The 19457-nt window shown below is 40.1% G+C and overlaps 1 protein-coding gene across 1 annotated transcript in view; it reads right to left on the bottom strand.

Moving 5' to 3' along the window:
• Positions 1-236: 236 nt before the first annotated feature.
• LOC102800225 (NT-3 growth factor receptor-like) overlaps positions 237-19457 on the bottom strand; it is an 81397-nt gene continuing 62176 nt past the window's right edge. The window contains exons 14-19 of the mRNA XM_006782279.3: positions 18754-18942; positions 16790-16920; positions 15867-16039; positions 14276-14519; positions 9837-9995; positions 237-6166 (exon numbers count right to left, since the gene is read on the bottom strand). Coding sequence (XP_006782342.1) covers positions 5981-6166; positions 9837-9995; positions 14276-14519; positions 15867-16039; positions 16790-16920; positions 18754-18942 — 1082 coding nt within the window. The 3' untranslated portion in view covers positions 237-5980. The remainder of the gene's footprint in view (positions 6167-9836; positions 9996-14275; positions 14520-15866; positions 16040-16789; positions 16921-18753; positions 18943-19457) is intronic.

The raw sequence follows: 19457 nt of genomic DNA, 5'->3' as shown, positions 1-19457 counted from the left end.
GTTTTGAGTGCTGCATTTCATTTCGCAAGATGGGGAGTTTTGATAAACCAATTAACAATTTAAACAAAGCAATTAACACAGTTTGTGTTCAGAGCTTTGAGAAACTGAGCCACACTTTCCAGATATAAATGTCTGGGGAATAATATAACTTTGAAGTGGGGAATTGATGTTACATAATGAGTATGAGTCACTTATTTCCCTTTTTTTCTGGTTAAAAAAATAAGTGGACGCAAACGTCATTGAAGTCAGTTTTAATGAGAATTGAGAGTCAGAATGATACACAGAGCCACCGTAAAAAATCACCACGTCTAAGCTTTTCAGAAAGATGTTATACAAGTTTTATAAGTCAAATGATTCACATACATATGTGTTGAGATGGATATACAACAATTAGAAAAGACATGGATTCTTAATAGAGTAATGATGTTTCTTACATATTCAGCTTAGAAACTGTGTATGGTAAAGTGACAGTGGGAAAGGGGAAGAGAATAAATAAGAACACAATAGACAAAAAAGAAGAATACATGTAAAATCAAGAGCAAACAGAGACAAAAGATTTTATTTAACCCAAATATCATTAGAAACAACCAAGACTGTCAGTCTGTGAAAGCTTAAGGCTTGATCATACAGGAAACATTTATCTGGTGATTTCTGTTTTGTAATACAATTTGATGTATTTTGCTAGCCAATTGTGTCCTCCAGGAAGCTTGCATGTATCAACATAGCATGCTTGCAGCATTTAGGAAGGTCTCTTGAGAAAACAGGATAAGGTTAACCACTCATAGCTGCCCCTCCCTGAGCCTGGTTCTGCTGGAGGTTTCTTCCTGTTAAAAGATAGTTTTTTCTTCCCACTGTTGCCAAGGATGTTGTTTGATTGTAAAGGTTTTCTCCATGTCATTGTAGGGTCTTTACCTTACAGTATGAAGCACCCTGAGATGAGTGTTGTTCTGATTTGGAGCTATATAAATAAAATTGAACTGAACTGAATTGAATATGGTTCTGTTCTTCAGTTTCTTCTAACATGGCTTGTTGGGTCCCTAATTTTGACTTGAGCATAAAAATAAAATTGAGATGAATGATCTTTTGCCCACTTCTTATAAACAAAAAGTGGAACTATGTACAAAATTGTAAAAATATAAAGTTTATGTATCATCATTATAACTCCAAGCTGCTCTCACTCAAATGACAATCTAAATCACAGTTTTGCAAATCTCTGAACACAAACGCATTTTGTTCTAGAAACATGGCCTCAAAGTACACTCTGACTATTAATTCGTCTCACTCATGCTCCTCCTTTGAACCACTCAACCGGAAGAACGATCCTGTATCAGAGGATAGCACTGGCTTCAAGTGACAGGGAGAAGATGAAGCAACGAAAACACAAAGGAAGAGGAAAGGTAAGAAAAAAGCCTAGGAGGAAGAAGGCATTCTTTTATTTTTGTCAGTTCATCTGAAAACTTTGTATTGTGGTAACAAATAAATGTTTTGTTTGTTACGTTTTTTCTAAAAATTTGTGCACTGATTTGGTTTGTTTTGTTTCTCATTTATTTCCATTACAAAGGTTATAATGCACTAGATAACTGTAAATGGTATCTAAGGACAAAATAAAAATAAACATGTATACTTTTCCAAAACAAGAAAAAGTATGTACCATGGCCAAGCCAAGCCAAGACATAGTCAAACAACTCTGATGGTTTTGAATTGATCCGATCAGTGTTTTTTATTCTCTCTTAGATATAATCATCTAATAGCTGTTTGTGTTGTTTAGTTGGAAAGAATCAGTTTAGAGAGTGCTGTGTTTCATGTTGAAAGAGTTAACGTCTTTGATTTTATGTTTAGAGTTCTGTGCAACCGACTTTTTCTAGAAATGTGTTGAAATTTCTCTAAAATCTGGATTTTCTTTTGTGTGTAGAAAACAAATAAAACAAAATTTAATTCTGTAATTCACTCCCATAGAGTGAGGGTCTAATGAAGCCGTCCCTCTCAGGTACCTTGTAGACCTTATAAGTAATACCTACTTCCTGGAGGACTTGGAGTAAGCAAACACTCATAGTGAGAGAAAGACACAATTTAAAGCACTGACACTAATGCAAATATAATCAATTTGCTCAAATGAAATGAATGGCTTAGAAACAAGAGTTCACATTATGGGTGATACTTGGTAAGCAAGTCTACTGTAAGATAACTTTGATCATGTTTTATCCTAGCATTAGGATTGCAGTTCAGAAATGCACATATCTTTAATTACACAGCTCTAATCTAAAATTAGAAAAGATACAGAATCAGATTTCTTCATACTACCCTGGCAATGCAGGTGATGCACCTGTTTAATGTTTATACAATATACCTATATATCAATGCAAATCCCAGGTATATGTTCAGTTTTTTTAGATGAACTGTTAAATACACTTTTGAGAAACAAAATCTTATAAAAACCAACACCAAATACGTGACACTCAAACATCACGCACAGGATGACAGTGACTCACAGTATTGTAAATCTGTCTCATTTAACAATAAGGGACGGAATAAATGAAGTTTGTCTTTCACTGTAGACTGATGATACATTCAAATATCAATAAATAATTAATCAAAGGCTTTTCATTTTGCTCTTCAGATGACTCTTCTAATGGCTTAGGAGGGGTTTCATGTATCAAGCTAATGGACAGCATGCTGCTGCCCTTTGTTGTTTCAAGTAAAATAAAGAAAAATACTGATTCCTGCATCTCAAGATGCTCGCTGAAAACTGAGGTATAGAGTCAGTAAGGCAATGCTAAACCCAGTACTCACTCATTGACCCAAGAGCATATGAAGTTAACAACTTGATGCACTGAATTCCTTGTGAGACTAGATTTTAAATTCTTTAGGTCAGTGTGGACAAAACAGTTAAAATCTCAAACACAGTGTAGAGACTAGGTGCACGACACATCATTAGACACACTGATGAAAGTGTTGTCATTTTCTGACTGTGGTCAATGAATGACAAACTATTTCTTTTAAATTAAAGAATGCATGTGATCCTTGAACAGTACTTGAAGAGGGCAATAAAACATTGACTTTTTAGCATTTGTAACTTTGTAGTTTTAATCGGTTTTCCTGACTTATTATTTTTTATTAATTTATTTCAGTTATATGAAATGCCTCACAACCCTGAATTGGATAAGAAGAAGAATATGGATGAATTGATGGATGCATAGTATAAAATGACACAAAACAAATTGACATTTCTTAAATCTAGATTTTTTTTAGCCAGTCTCTAATGAGATAAATGCAACTTGTGAGAGTAAATTACAACTGGAAAGCAAATCAAAAGATCTATTAGATTTAAATTAATCATATAATAACATATTGAGAAACAAAAAAAATAATCCAACATAGGAAAACAAAATAAATATCTTAAGACAGACAGATTTACAGTATATACATCCTAGTGTCTCAAGTATTATCCTTTCAGTTCACACATATATCAGTTCATTCATTTTTTTTTTTAGCTTTGGAAAATGGCAAAAGGTTATCTGTAAACGGTCTCGTAGCACACCTTGCTAATAGTGAGTTGGGCCAGTTTCTAATTTCAAAACTGCCATAATTCTTTGTGCCATAAAATCAACAAGGTACCGCAAACATTTCTCAGAGATTCTGATCCATGCTGACACAGTTAGTACAGTTTTTTTGGTTCTACATCCACAATGTGAATCTGTGGTCTCACCACACCCCAAAAGATGGGTATACTGTGATCATAGTTATGGTCAACAACAATGCTCAGGTAATTTGTGACAATGAAGGCATATTATTAAAGGCCCAAAAGCTTGCCAAGAAAATATCCCACACCACCACCAGCCTGAATAACTGACATAAGGTAGGTTTGATCCATGGGTTCATGTTGTTAGCATCAAATTCTGACCCTACCCTCCAACTCTCATGGCAGAATTCAAGACTCATCAGGCACTGATGGCAACATTTTTCCAGTCTTCTATTAGGACCCACATATTGTACGTTTAGAGATGCTTCTTGGTTGTAACGAGTGATTATTCGAGTTCCTATTGCCTTGTTATCAGCTCAAGGCAGTTTCAGCCTTGTTGATGTAACTCTATGGCTGGTTGTCAGTAAATCCCAGTAGCATCAGTTTCTGAAATACCAGCCAACCTGGCACTGACATCCATGCCACGTCCAAAGTCACTTTAATTACCCATTTTTCGCCCATTCTGATGATGGGTTTGAACTTTAGTAGTTCATTTGGACCATGCCTACATGTCTAAATATACTGGGTTGCTGTCATGTGATTGGCTGATTTAATATTTATGCTAATGACCAGTTTAACAGGTATACCTAATAAATTGACTGGTTAGTGTATATGTAATGCAATTTCAATTTCACGTTGGGTAGTTTGGCTTTTAATTTTTTTTTAATTTTTTTTTGCTTTAAATTTAATTTTTTTAATACAGTAGATACTTATGAAACTAGGTAATAAGAAAAACAAGAGTTTACAGCTAGTGGCCATTAGGCAGGTAAACAAAATGTAAAAGTGCTATTATTTTGAAAGACTACTTTCCTGGTTCCTAGTGTTCAGAAAGAAAGAAGTAGGAGGCACTTAGGTCCGTTTCTATAGTGGCAGACAGTCACTCAACCCATGCTTCCAGGCTCAGGATTGGAAGGTATGGTCAGGTTCTTGTAAAGCTAAGCAGCTCAGTGAGCTATCATGAGCTCAGGACTTAAAAGTGTTGTAACAATGATGTTTCAGATAAAAACTGTGTTGCAAGCTGCCACTGAACTAGCACTTAAGAACAGCAGTCATGTGTAGCAGCTGCTGTACATGAAATATTTGATTTATGTGCATTGTTCTATTCTTTCACCTCCTTCCTTAATTTATACATGAACAGAAAGAAAAGTCAAGAAATATAATCTGCACATGGTCACACAAACTACACATTTCCTTGACATTAAGATACAACAATCTGGTCTTTGTAAATGCTCAATAACTGTGGTCTATTCCCCAAATACCTGTGTCAGAACAACTGTGTCACAAGTCACATGAATGTTGGTGGTTTCAGGCAGGGGCAGAGCCAAATTGTGGCCACAGTGTAACATAAACAACCAACAGCAAAACCTTTTAGGGATCCATGTGCTAATCCACGAAACTGTGAATACTGTTTCTCTGAAAAAGTGGGGAGGGAAAGGGCTTTAAAAAGAAAGTGAATTTTCTGTGCTCAACCTCAGCCTTTCAGCCTGGCCACCCCTGAAAATATTTTGGCTCTGCCATTGGTTTCTGGGGTAGCCAAAAGTTAAAAACAGAAAACAGAAATGTTAGTACTTTGAAACTTTATAGTCATCATCATTACTTTAGATTAAAGATGGCTACCATTGCAACCCAAGGTATGAGAAAGATTGGGCACAGATAAAAATTTAAATAATTAAAAAGAGAATAAATTAATCCTTCTGACTTTTCACATTTCACAAATGAAGACCTGGCAAAGATAAGCCAAAGGAAGACTAGAAGGTTACTTAAGGTTTGTGAAACCAACTGAGATCAATGTAATCCTGGGCAGGATTACTACCAGTAAACTACCAGTCCAGGTCAGGGTTTATTAACAGTTGATTAGAACTAGTGCTGCTATGATCAAAACAGGGTGAAACCCACATTATTATGATGTGACACCTTAACTATACCACATCAGCATAATCACTCCACATTGTTGCAATATATACTTTATACTTAAGTCTTTTTAGTTACAATTCCATTTGAAAAAACAAAATGGGTATAGAATTTGCAGGTTCCAGATTATTAGGTACTGATGCAATTCAGATCATTTTGGTCCAGTTAAATAAACATAATATACAATGTGTTAGTTGCAGTCCTCAAATATCTGGCAGATGAAAACAGGGTATTTTCAGCCCCTAATCCACAGAGTATGCAAACAGATCACTTCTGTTCGGGGGCAATTCAGTGCTTTGAATATATTCCATTAGTGTCTCCTTGTGGCTATTATCCCAGTATGTCCAGATAAACTGGTGTGGCTTTCATCAAAGTAAACAGCATCTTCTGGATGTCCTTAATGTTGAGACGTTGTTGCGGTTCCCTCTGCCAGCAGCCAAGCATAATATCGTAGATTTCCTTAGGACAGAGCCTTGGGCGCTCCAGTACTCTACCTTGAGTAATACACTCTATCACCTGTAAAGACACAGAGACCAGTAGTTGAGCAGAGATACTTTACTGTCTTGTTTAAGAAAGGACTGCTACGCAACCAGACTTGCATTAGTTGTGCACTGCACTGGCCGGGCCTATGGCTGTATTGTGGAGTTTTAGAAAACAAAACAGCCTTTTAACAATAATGTTAAAATGTTTGAACCTTAGGAAGACTTCTTTTAAATACCCTTCTTACAAATAAAACCAAGCAGTACATCTACTGAGTTTTCCTGTTAATGCCAGGAGTATGAGGAAAATCTGAACATTGTTAAAGCCCGTGACTGTACTTGTTTGTGTCACCTGCATCATAAGAAAGAAATAAGGATATGTGAAGATTTTGAAGCAAAACAAAACAAAAACCCTCACACAGTCAGCAGCAAAACTGGGTCTGGGTTATTGCTTCAAACTCTGACTTAAATTCCACTGGAAACCCACGGGGTGACCTGAAGACTAAGGTCCAACAAAAATAGCCTGGGTTTGCTCAGAAAACATGTATGAAACCTTACAACAAGGATACACAACCTACTTTTAGCATGATTGGGGTAATAATTTTGACCTATTTTTTAATAGGGGGGCTAATAATTGTGTCCTCATCTGTAGATCATCAACAGACTCTTCCCTTGTTACACCAGTAATGACCTCAATGGGCACTCAAGTGTCCACTGAGGATTGGATTCCACACCAGAAAGACCCTGCAGAAAGACCTCTGTTGTTACTGTGAAAGGACCAGATATTTTCTTACTGTACTGTAATTTTGTTTTCCTGATACCATAGGGTAGGTTTTCTATAGCTGTTGCAAGTCCTGTAGTGTCACCGGCCCTAAAGGCTGCCTTGGGGGGCCTGTGAACCTGTCCTGTCAGCCATGGCTTCTGGTTAGCATGGACAGTAAGTTTTGCAGTGAGTGACATTATCAGTGCATTTTGCGATGTATGCTGCAACAGCGTCATCGTATTCCTTAATGTCTGTTTTAGGTGGATACTTGTTTGAAGATCAAGGTTCAAGGTTCAAGGTTTTTTATTTGTCACATGCATAGTTAGGGCTCGGATGGCTTGGGGATAGAAGCTCCTCTTGAGTCTCTCTGTCCTTGCCCGGATGATGCGGAACCTTCTACTGGATTGCAGAAGTTGGAACAGTTTGTTGCTAGGATGGGACGGGTCCTTCAGTATATGCGCTCCTCTAGTCCAGCATCTCCTGGTGTAGGTGTCCTGAAGCGGGGGGAGAGCAATCCTGCAGCAGCATTCTGCTGTACGGATCACTCTCTGAAGAGCTTTTTGGTCCTTAACACAGCTGTTCCCAAACCAGGATGTGATGTTCTGTGTGAGGATGCTCTTCACACCGCCTGTATAGAAAATCCTGAGGATCTCTGGAGAGACCCTGAACTTCCTCAGTTGTCGTGGTGGTACAGGCGCTGCCTAGCCTTTTTGGTCTGGACTTGAATGTGGGCAGACATGTCAGGTCTGAGGTGATGTGGACACCAAGATACTTGAAGGACTGCACCCTCTCCACTGGAGCTCCATTGGTGATAATGGGCTTGTAGTCTCTGTGCTGACTCCTTCCTAAGTCCACCACCAGCTCCTTGGTCTTGTCAACGTTCAGCTGGAGATGGTTGTCCTGGCACCATGATGCCAGATTCTTCGCTTCATCCATGTAGGCCGCCTCATTGTTGATGGAGATGGCGCCCAACACCACTGTGTCGTCAGCAAACTTCACAGTGGTGTTGGAGCCATGGGTGGCCACACAGTCTAAAGTGTAGAGGGAGTAGAACAGTGGTGAGAGGACACATCCCTGTGGTGCTCTTGTGTTGATGGTGATGCTGTTACAGACGCATCTACCCACCCTCACCTTCTGAGTTCTGCCAGTGAGGAAGTCCAAAACCCATGCACACAGACGGCTGTTGAGTCCCAGATCCCTCAGCTTTGTGAACAGTCTGCTGGGCACTATTGTGTTAACACTGAACTGTAATCAACAAACAGCATTCTCACATAGTTACCCTGTTTCTTGTCCACGTGGCTGAGGGTGGTGTGTAGGACGTGGGCGATGGCGTCCTCTGTGGATCTGTTGGGTCGGTAGGCGAACTGGAGTGGATCTGTGGTGTCTGGGATGGAGGAGGAGATGATGTTCTTCAGCAGCCTCTCGAACACCTTCATTACTACTGAGGTAGGTACAACTGGCCGGTAATCGTTCAGGGATGAGGGTTTGCTGTTCTTGGGCACAGGGATGACGGTGGATCTTTTGAAGCATGTGGGGACCACAGACTTCGCCAGGGACTCGTTGATGACGGAAGTGAACACACCTGCTAGCTGGTCAGCGCAGCAGCGCAGCAGATGGCCGGTGACGCCGCTGTCCTTGTGTTTACTCTCCTCAATGCCACTCGGAATTCGTGTTCCGCGAGGCTGATCACCGGTCAGATGTACCAGTTTGCAGTGCTGAAGCAATCCTTCAGAGCAGAGGAGGCCCCCTCTGGCTACACACATCTGATTTTGTGTTGGTCTGATGGCCCTCACTCTGGGTCTGTATGCAGGTCTTAGAATGATGGTGATGTGATCAGAGAGCCTGACTTGGTGTACTCAGCGTCCAGTAGTTATCTTCCACGGTCCTAGCTGTGGCGTTAGTGGTGGGAGGGATGTAAACAGCAATGAGGTCAATCGATGTAAATTCCCTTGCTAGGTAGACTGGTTGGCACTTAATGATAACAATCTCCGACAGTGGAGAACGGTGTTTGTGCACAGCGGCACACTAGTGGCTAGCCTAATCTAGATACCTTCACACCTGTCCCACTTGTGCTCTCTCTCACACTGCCCCAGTGTCTCCTCTCTGGGCGAGATAGAGTCCGTTGATGTGGTAATCCAGCAGAGAAGTCTCAGGCCCTAGAGTATCTCTGTAACTTTCTGGTCTAAGTTGAGGGTGTTTGGCTTTATTTGTCATATCCAAAAGGGAGTGGTTACAGTATCTTGTAAACTACATCAAGCACTTGACATTGTAGTAATCAAACACCGTTTAGACTCTAAACAACAACAAACAGCTTATTGTCAATTGCTGTTGACAATTTTTGAGCTTCTGGTACCCAAGGTACTGACAATCAGTTATCTGATTAAGGATACCTGTGAGTTTGGACCCTGCTACAGTGGTCAGTTGGTGTCTGTTCTGAATATGCCATGTTTGACTAAATTAGCTAGGGCAACCATAAGCTGATGTTCTGCAAAACCAAGTGGCAGAAGTATTTGGAGTGAGCCCTAGTAGCATCTCCAAATTGAAGGCCCAGTTCCATATAACAGGGGATGTCAGAGACAGGGCACCAACTGAGCATTCCAAGAAAATTACACCACCAAAAGACAGATTCAGTCCAATTGAAATTTATTTATATAGCACAAAATCACAGCAAGAATTGCTTCAAGGTGCTTTACAATGTTAAAGACCCTACAACATTATTTTGTAGAAATTCACAAGTTTTTGGAGAAGTTAGGTAAAATGAGAGTGGCTATTAGTTCTGCTCATTAAGTTACAGTGATATATGCACCTCTATTTTTTCACAAAGCTGGACTAATAAATTGGGCCCCTAGGGAAAAAAGTTAATTTGAGTAAAATGTTCAAATGTTTTGTTCCTGGTAATTACATCATGTCCTCAGCAAATGACATTGTTGAAATAACAGTTTACCTCATTATTGGCGAGCTGGAACCATGGCTGTTTTCCATAAGTGAAGATCTCCCACAGAATAACGCCAAAGCTCCACACATCACTTTCTGTGGTGAATTTTCTGTACATGATGCTCTCTGGGGGCATCCAGCGGATAGGCAGCATGGTGTGACCTCCCACCTGAACATACAGATACATACATACACACACACATGCACAAGTTGAAATGCTTTATGGGAAAGTTATAAGCAGTATGATAACTTCAAAAACTTACACAAACAAGTCAGAATCAACACTGCAAATCTGACTTATACATTTGTGATAATCATTTGAATATAAAAGTAAATACTAGGGGTGCAACGATACTCGTATCGATATCGAACCGTTCGATACAGTGCTTTCGGTTCGGTACGCATATGTATCAAACGATACAACATTTTTAATTTATTTTATCAACTTTCCTTCTGACGATGCTGTCTGTGTTGAGCGCTCAGTGGATCTGCGCTCGACAGTGCAGCCTAGGCGGAGTAGTCGAACACAGATTCACTGAGCGCAGGGCAAGCTAGCTAGACAGAAGTTAAGCTCGTTGCAACATGGCAAATTGAACCTCCCCCACCCTCATTCAGATCTGGCGTTTGGAACTATTTTGGTTTTCATGTGACGTATGACCCTGAAGGTAAGCGTGTCATGGACAAAAGTAAAACAGTATGTTGGATGTGCCAGCAATGCTCAATTGGTGGGAACTAGTGTTTTAGCGCAGTTAGCTCGTTAATGTGTTGACGTCTTCCAGCCCCACTCATGAGGCGATCCGTGGTAGCTCGTTAACGGAGATTTGCCGTGTTGTGACCTTAACGTCATTTCAGATTTACGCTGACAGCACTAGTGGGAACACAACCAATATGACTGCACATTTACTCCGACATCATCCTAGTGCAAAGACAAGTGGAAGCAGACAAAAACAAGCACGCATGCTACAAACTTTACCCGAGTCATTTAGACAGCCGTTAGCACATGATTCTCCTTATGGGGACCTGATATGTTTAATATGCTGCTGAGAATATAGCCCAGAAGAAGCGTATAGTATAGCTTTTATTTTGGAAAGAGACATTTCTCCATAATAAACTCTCTTTTCCAAAGATGAGTGATTCCTCAATCAGATACAGGGCTCGCAAAATCGCTAGCCCGACGTCCTGGGGCTTTTTTCCAGTCGGGCTACCAAAATCTATCTCTGCCCTGCCCGTCGGCCTATCGTAGGAAGGAAAAATATATGTCAATGCTTTTGCATTCTTTCGGAAATGTAGCTGGGTAATTATGTCATTGGCATCGGCCACTGTCAATATGTGACATACTGAAATCGCGTTTGAATTTGCGCTTGTTTTTTGCTTTCACTTTGCAATCGCGTGAACTGTGTATAGAAAGCGACAGTACTGATTGGTGAGTGATGATAATTTGCGCACCAATTCCTCTGACATCGTCTTATCAATCGTTAGCTTACTATGCAAACATGACAAGTGAAATCTCCTGCAGCTTAAACATGTGAGAGGTTGATCGCGCAGAGAATCGCTGAGCGTTATGTTAGTGCGTGTGTAAAAGCAGCAGGATATATATTTTAGTTCTGCTGAGCCAAATAAGACAGGTCAGGGTGAAGAAGTGACAAAACGGAAAGGTTATGACAAATCAGACTATAAGGCAAAAAGAAAGTGCAGCTTTATGGTTTCATGGACAAAAGAATTTCTGTGGCTGCAATATGACGAGCTAAATAACCAGGGCTGCACATAAGTGGTCCGCAGGTGCGCATTCGCTGTCAAAATAAAAACCCGCACAAGATAAGAAGTTGCAATGCGTGTTTGCGTACATAAGATTTTCAGGAAGAGGACAGACATTTGTTTAGAACTCTTAAAGATGTGAAGAAGCTCCTTTAAGCAATTACTGTGATGTTCCTCCACCTCCAAAGAAATGTCAGAAGGAGTCCGAACCACAAAAGAAGCGCGTATTCTCGGAAAAGTGGTTGCAGGAGGTGAGCTGGCTTCAAACAAATGATGAACGCACAGAGATGTGGTGCAGAATGTGCCGTGAAAATTTAATAAATGACAAATTAATAAAAAGGCATGAACATTTTTTTTGTATCGAAAAAATATCGAACCGTGACACCAAAGTATCGAACCGAACCGAACCGTGAATTTTGTTGTATCGTTGCACCCCTAGTAAATACATGAATTCATGCTGGACTGAATTTTGGGCACTGGTGGTCTTTTTTGCAGATAACAAAGTAACACATCCCACTTAGTTACTCAAACAAACAAAGGAGATTTTCTTGGCTTTAACATATTATAAAATTATTATAATTATTATAAAATAAATGCTGACTTCACAATGCAATGGCTGTAGAAGAATGACATCACAATTAGATTACCTGTCTTCAGAAAATGTAAAAGAAAATTATGCCATACACCAAATGTAAAACATATTTCTACCATGCCTTGTACCAGAAGAGCCCATCTAAAGATTAAAAATGTTGTCTATATTTTTAGCCTTCATGTGTGCACTGTACAGGGTGGGCCATTTATATGGATACACCGTAATAAAATGGGAATGGTTGGTGATATTAAAGTCCTGTTTGTGGCACATTAGTATATGTGAGGGGGCAAACTCCTCAAGATGGGTGGTGACCATGGTGGCCATTTAGAAGTCGGCCATCTTGGATACAACTTTTGTTTTTTCAATAGGAAGAGGGCCATGTGACACATCAAACTTATTGGTAATGTCACAAGAAAAACAATGGTGTGCTTGGTTTCAACGTAACTTTATTCTTTTATGAGTTATTTACAAGTTTCTGACCACTTATAAAATGTGTTCAATGTGCTGCCCATTGTGTTGGATTGTCAATGCAACCCTCTTCTCCCACTCTTCACACACTGATAGCAACACCGCAGGAGAAATGCCAGCACAGGCATCCAGTATCCATAGTTTCAGGTGCTGCACATCTCGTATCTTCACACCATAGACAATTGCCTTCAGATGACCCCAAAGAGCCCACTATTGTTGTACCCCATATACCACACCAATCCATCACTTTTGTTGTTCCAACAGTCTTGTAGGGATCCATCCAATGTGGGCTAGTGTCAGACCAAGGGGTTAACATGTGAGGAGCGGATCAAAATTGTGTTGATATCTGGTCATTGCAGCAGATTTCAATGCAAGACACCCTACGAGACCACCCATCTCCCATGCTACAGTTAGCAAACTGCTTGCTAAGTTTCGTGAAACTGGTTCAGTGTTGGATTTGCCAAAATGTGGATGCAATTAAACTGTCACTAATGAAGAAACATCAGTGACTGATGATCCACAGCCGACAGCGTAGCACTCGCCGCATGTCACTGGAGAGTGGCATTAGTCGAACATCCCTTCGGCAGATATTAGCTACTCACAAATGGCACCCTTACAAACTCCAGCTACTGCAGCATCTCAACGAGGATGACCCAGATCGGCGCACAGAATTTGCAGAATGGGCAAAACAAAAATTGGAACAGGACCCTCAGTTCACGCAGAAGATTTTGTTCAGTGATGAGGCAAACTTTTATGGTGAAGTTAACAAACAAAACCACCGCTATTGGTCTGAAACTAACCCACATTGGAGTGCTTTTTAGTGAGTCAGAAGAGTCGCCTCCCATTGAGCGAGAGCCGGCTCCTCACTTAATTTCTTTTCGCTGCTCAGCTCTCACACAGTGGCTCAGCTATGCTCCAATCCCTCCATATTGTGGCCAATCACATGCGAGGATATAGGATAATATCAGAGAGGGTGAGAGACACGACAGTCAATGGGAGCGTGCGTCTGTCCGTGTGAGGAGGGCTGTGCGAGTGCAAAAACACATAAATATGTCTGACACCCATAAACGAAGCAGCATCTGGCTGCAGTTTAAAGACTTTTTTGTCTCGGTCTCTGACTTGGTCTCGTCTTGGTCTCGATACCCTCTGGTCTTGGTATTGTTTTGGTCTTGGTTTAGGCGGTCTTGACTACAAGTCTACAATTTAGCAATGTTGCCCATCTGCAAATAAAACGAATTTAGATTGTTCTGGGCAAAGCGTGTTCGCCTCAGTAATAACCACCATTTTGACTGAGCAGCCTAAATTAGTGACTCAAAAATCCACAGACCAGAGAAGGGGGTGTGAGGGGAAGAGTGATGGACTTAGTAATCAAACTAATACAGTATAGGCACAATGTCCATGATTTTTTTAAAAGATTTGATTATTTGACTTGATTTATAACCATGCTTTACTAATATAACTTGAAGGTAAATGTAAACATTCCACAGATTACTGCTGTAACACCTCACAGTATAAGTGTACCATATGTGAAGAGCTGCACTTAATGAAACCATTTCATTGCTCATCTTTGAAAACATTTCCAGTTTTGATAAAAAAAGAGGAAGACAAAAATACAAGAAGAAAAATGTCCTTACCCTGTAATAATCTGTGCTGTAAATGTCTCTGGACATGCCAAAATCTCCTATTTTGACCAGAAGACCATTCCCCACCAAGCAGTTCCTGGTTGCCAGGTCACGATGCACAAAGTGTTGAGATGCCAAGTAGATCATCCCAGCTGCAATTTGGCTGGCTATATGAAGCATCTGGGACAGACCGAGTTCACCACTCGTCTGCAAAGGCTGTCCATCCACTAGGATCATGGCATCTGGCCCATGGGCTCTGATGAGAAAATCATCAGAGGGTTGCACTGTTAGAAATGCAAGATATTCAGGACAATTTTAATGCAAGACGGTTCGACTTAAAAAACATAATCTTCTGCACAGAAAACGGAATGAGGCCTACGAAGAAAAGAACACAACACCTACCATAGTCAAACATGGTGGAGGTTCTAAGATGTTTTGGGGATGTTTTGCTGCTTCTGGCACTGGATGCCTTGACTGTGTGCAAGGCATTATTAAATCGGAAGACTACCAAAAAATTTTGGAAGTCAATGTAGGGCCCAGTGTCAGAAAGCTTGGTCTGCATTAGAGGTAATAGGTGTTCCAGCAACACAGTGACCCCAAATATACCTCTCAAAGCACCCAGAAACGATTGAAGACAAAGCGCTGGAGAGTTCTGAAGTGGCCAGCAATGAGTCCGGATCCAATTGAACACTTATGGAGAGATCTCAAAATTGCTGTTGGGAGAAGGTGCCATTCAAATCTGAGGGACCTTGAGCAGTTTGCAAAAGCAGAGTGGTCTAAAATTCCAGTTGAGAGGTGTAAAAAGCTTGTTGATGGTCATAGGAAGTGATTGATTGCAGTACCAAAAGACAGTGCAACCAAATATTAAGTTGAAGGTGCCAATAATTTTGTCCAGCCCAGTTTTTGAATTTTGTGGGAAAAGCTGTCAAATTCAAGTTTGTTTATGTTGATCCACTGCACATAAAGGAAATAAAGACGTGTACACCAAAACAAATGTAATTGTAACAATTTTATGGGAGAAATTGTGCATTTTTTGGAAAACTTCCAGGGGTGCCGATCCTTTTTGCCATAACTGTATTTATAGATGGAAGTGTAATGGCTGCTATTATCTACGTGAGTCTTTATTATATGGCGTGCTACTGGGAAAAGCCAGTTCTAACCTTTGAGTCCATATTCTTTTATGAGTCTTGCTTAGGTTGTGGAAGAGGTTTGTTGTGTTAATGTCTGTAGGACTTGTTTGCTGCGTAATTTGTACAAAACAGTTTTCTGCTTAGCGTCAGACTTTCCATAATAAACCATGTCCATGCTACAGAGGTAGCCCCTTGTTTAGGAAGTTCTTTGGTGACCATTACTGTTATCTAAAGCAATGAAAAATATTGACAGTAAACAGTGTGTTTTGCAACATCACAAAATAAATAATAGAGTATAATATGAAACAATAGATGTTTTAATATTGTCATCCGATATATTTCATCCTATCTCTCACAGACACACATTAGTGAATAGCACTGTTACAAGTAGAATCGAATTCTACTGGTAAAACTGTCTGTCATCAAAACCCTGTAGAAGAAGAAAGACACACTTGCTTCAATGCTTGACTTACCTGAGAAACTTATTGAGATCTCCGTGCTTCATGTACTCAAAGACCATGATGAGAGGGTCTCCATCCACACACACTCCGTAGAACTTCACTATGTGCTCGTGTTGAAGGTTAGTGAGGAGCTCAGCCTCACGCTGGAAATCCTTTCTGGCTGCAAGTGTGGGATCCTTCAGCGTCTGGGAGATTCAGAGAGTATTCTGTTGTTATACGATGGTATCACAGCACAAATGTTACACTCGGATAGCTATGGTAACAGTCCTCCCTCATGTGTATATCCATAAGCTTTTCAAAGCAAGGGAGTTGTATGCACTTATGAACAGAAACTTCATTAATTACTTACAGTAAATGATCCTTAAATTGGGCCAGATTCTGCCAGTATCTGACCACAAATGCCAGTTATTTTCTGTACTTAACACCAGTGAGTTGTCACACAGACTTCCATTTTTTGGCACCCTGTTAAGTGGCAGCCTGTTACAGCACTTCCCATTATTGTTGTTGCTGTGCTGTTTTAATGACTTTATCACCCGATAAGGTTGATCTTCCTTGCACAACTAAGTTGAGATGACTCATTGTTTTGCATCTCATGTCCTACAGCCTGGAGTAAGACTTGTAATTCTGAAGGAGCCACAAGGAGCCACAATCAACTCTACCAGAATTGGTAGAGTTGATTTAAATTGGTTGATTTCCTGCCACAGACCCAGCTTTTAAGAATGGGCCAGAAATATTTTAAAGAAGTCAGGGTTTTCTACTCTTTCTGAGCACTCAAAGCGCTTTACATAACTTGTACATTCACCCATTCACACAAGCACATTTTTCTAAGTAACATTCTCACACACACGCACACACACACACACACACACACACACACACACACACACACACACACACACACACACACACACACAAGTTATATCTATGTAGCTTACCTTTACAGCTACCAGCATCTTGTCCTTAGTGGGACTCAGGTTGTAACACTCAGCCAGGAACACCTTACCGAAGGCTCCCTCACCAAGCTCTCTTTTCAGAATTATGTCCCGTCGTTTAATATGCTGAACATCTGAAAAAGACAAAGAAAAGGAGGAAATGAGTTTTCAGCCATTATTATTACTACAAAACAGTCACTCAAATGAAACCTCCCAAGTATTCATTCCCGCTGCTTATGTTTGATTGCCACCTGTTGGCTACAGTTTACATCATGAAGTTGAATAAAACTGCAAAACTTATGAATAGATCTACTTTAAACTAATCAAACAGAAGATTACTGACACTGTTCTCTGTGGATGATCTAAAATAGTTTTGTTTTTGTTTTTTTTTACATGTGTTTTATGGATTAAAAAAAAGATTTTTTTCATTTGAACACACTGTTTTGGGATTTAGCACAAGTGGATTTTATTTACAACAGATATTTTTCCTGCCTGTAGCAGTGAATGACACATTTTCAGAGACTAAAATGGGCTTCTATTACACCTTAATATTATATCTCAAATAGCGTATATTTATGCAAGGAATTATTTTAATATAAATTTATGTGATTATATGGCTGCTTGGTAATTAGTACAGTTACTGTCATTAAGGAGGAAGTTATCTAAGACGCACACACACACACACACACACTGAAAACTGTTCCACCACTGGGTCACAATTAATGCCACTGTAATATACCATGGGACTCATCATCATTGAGTTTCTTACACACAGCTGCTACCACAGCTGAGGAAGGTGATGGCAGCAGAGTAAGTGCATATCATAATATTCATCGGAATAAAATGATAATAAAGATAACATTGTTACATACACAATCAATGAGTTTCATGACTGAATAATACTTTGTGGAATTATTCAAAAACATCAGCATCAAGATTTTATTTAACAGTGAACCAGTTTATTGGCATTTGACCATTTAATGTCAGGGGTATAAGGCCTTTTGTGACGTTTCTTGTCCCTGCCTCTAATGCTCAGAAATGTGTGGCTCTGCTCCACCAGAACCATATCAAGTGCAAAGCACAGTTTGCCTTAGTGACTCATTGTAAGATTCATTTAAATATTCTCCTCTCAAAATGTGTGTGTGTGTGTGTGTGAGAGAATCTGAATACCTGCATCTGAACAGTTCCCTCATTTTCAAGGGGAAGCTATTCAGAGATCAGACTAAATCTACCTCTATTTTAAGTCCATATTGACATGCAGTGATGCCGCCATGCTTGTTTTTCAATTTTTTTAAGAGCACAGTAATCGAACTGTTAACAATGAGTACACAGTGGCTGCTGTGATTGCAGCCATTCCCCAACTCTCTGTGAATGGTACTCATGACCACTAATCAATGGTCTCCGATCAATGATCAGTGGTCTGATCAATGGTTGTTGATCAATGATCATGACAATTTGGATATTAATGATCAAAGACCCGACCTCACAGCCCAATGTTCATTCAGTGGGCTGGTTTCAGTTATTGTGCAAATGTACTGTTTATAGGGTTGGGGGAAACTGCAGTCAGCTGAGACTGAAGAAGTCACTTGGATGACTGTCAAAGCGCACTTCTCTCACTGAAAACGTTTCGTCCAGATGAACAGAATCAAGCTTCTGGCATTTACTTACCTGGTGGATTGAGCATGCATCAAGACATTAGTTATTATAATTCTCTGGTTCTATTTCACAGCATGTCTTTGCATGTCGCGCCAGATGGACTCACTTCCCTGAGCCTTGTTCTGCAACCAGTTCTTCCTGTTAAAAGGGACGTTTTCTATCCCCAAGTGCTTACTCATAGGGGAGTCTGATTGTTGGGTTTCCTCTGTCTTTACCTTACAATATAAAATACTCCAAGAGTGTTGTTGTGAATCGGTGCTATATAGGTAAAACTGAAGTGAATCGAAAACTGAATACATGTTTTCACTTACAGGTGGTAGGTTTGTTGCAGTTGTGGCCATGTCTGAAGTACTGTGGGTTCTCTATAACAGGAATTCTAGTCATTCCAATCACCACTGCAGCTGGTCCAGCATCCAGTGTACAGGGGCTAATGATCCCATGGTTAACATGATGAAGGGGACTGGCAGAGTCTTCCTCACCACTTATCACTGCCACCGGACCTACAAAGACACAAATGGAGTGTTTAGATTGGATGAATATCTCTATAATGTCAGTCACTAACTGTTTCTACGTCTAGAACACTTCCTCAAATATTTCCTGTTATTATAAGAAGAGTCTCTGAAACAAAGGGATGTGATGCAAAGCAGAGTTTCTTTATTGATTAAGTGTGACTTATCCTCCTGAGAACCGAGGAAAAAAGTATATTTCAGTTCAACGGTTTTTATGCACTAGGTCAGTAGGTCAGTCCAGAGTTTTTATGTATCTGTGCTGCCCAGAGGACTGTACTACGAAGCAGGATTTCACCTTATCTCTGTAACTTCAGGGTTAACCCTGGGTTTTCTGTACTATGAAGGTGGTTGATTACTTATCAAAGTACAATCTCCATAGTAACATGCACTGCAGATTCGAGATCAACTGATTTGAAATCACTACCTACTGACTTCAAATAATTTCAGCCTCATCTTCACTCAAATATTTGGATCTCTATCGCAGATATCAGTGTAAACAATTACAA

This window comes from Neolamprologus brichardi, chromosome 7, assembly GCF_056152115.1.
Source record: "Neolamprologus brichardi isolate AB-2024 chromosome 7, ASM5615211v1, whole genome shotgun sequence".
NCBI classification, from domain to species: Eukaryota; Metazoa; Chordata; class Actinopteri; order Cichliformes; family Cichlidae; genus Neolamprologus; species Neolamprologus brichardi.
This window is presented reverse-complemented; position numbering and strand designations above follow the sequence as displayed.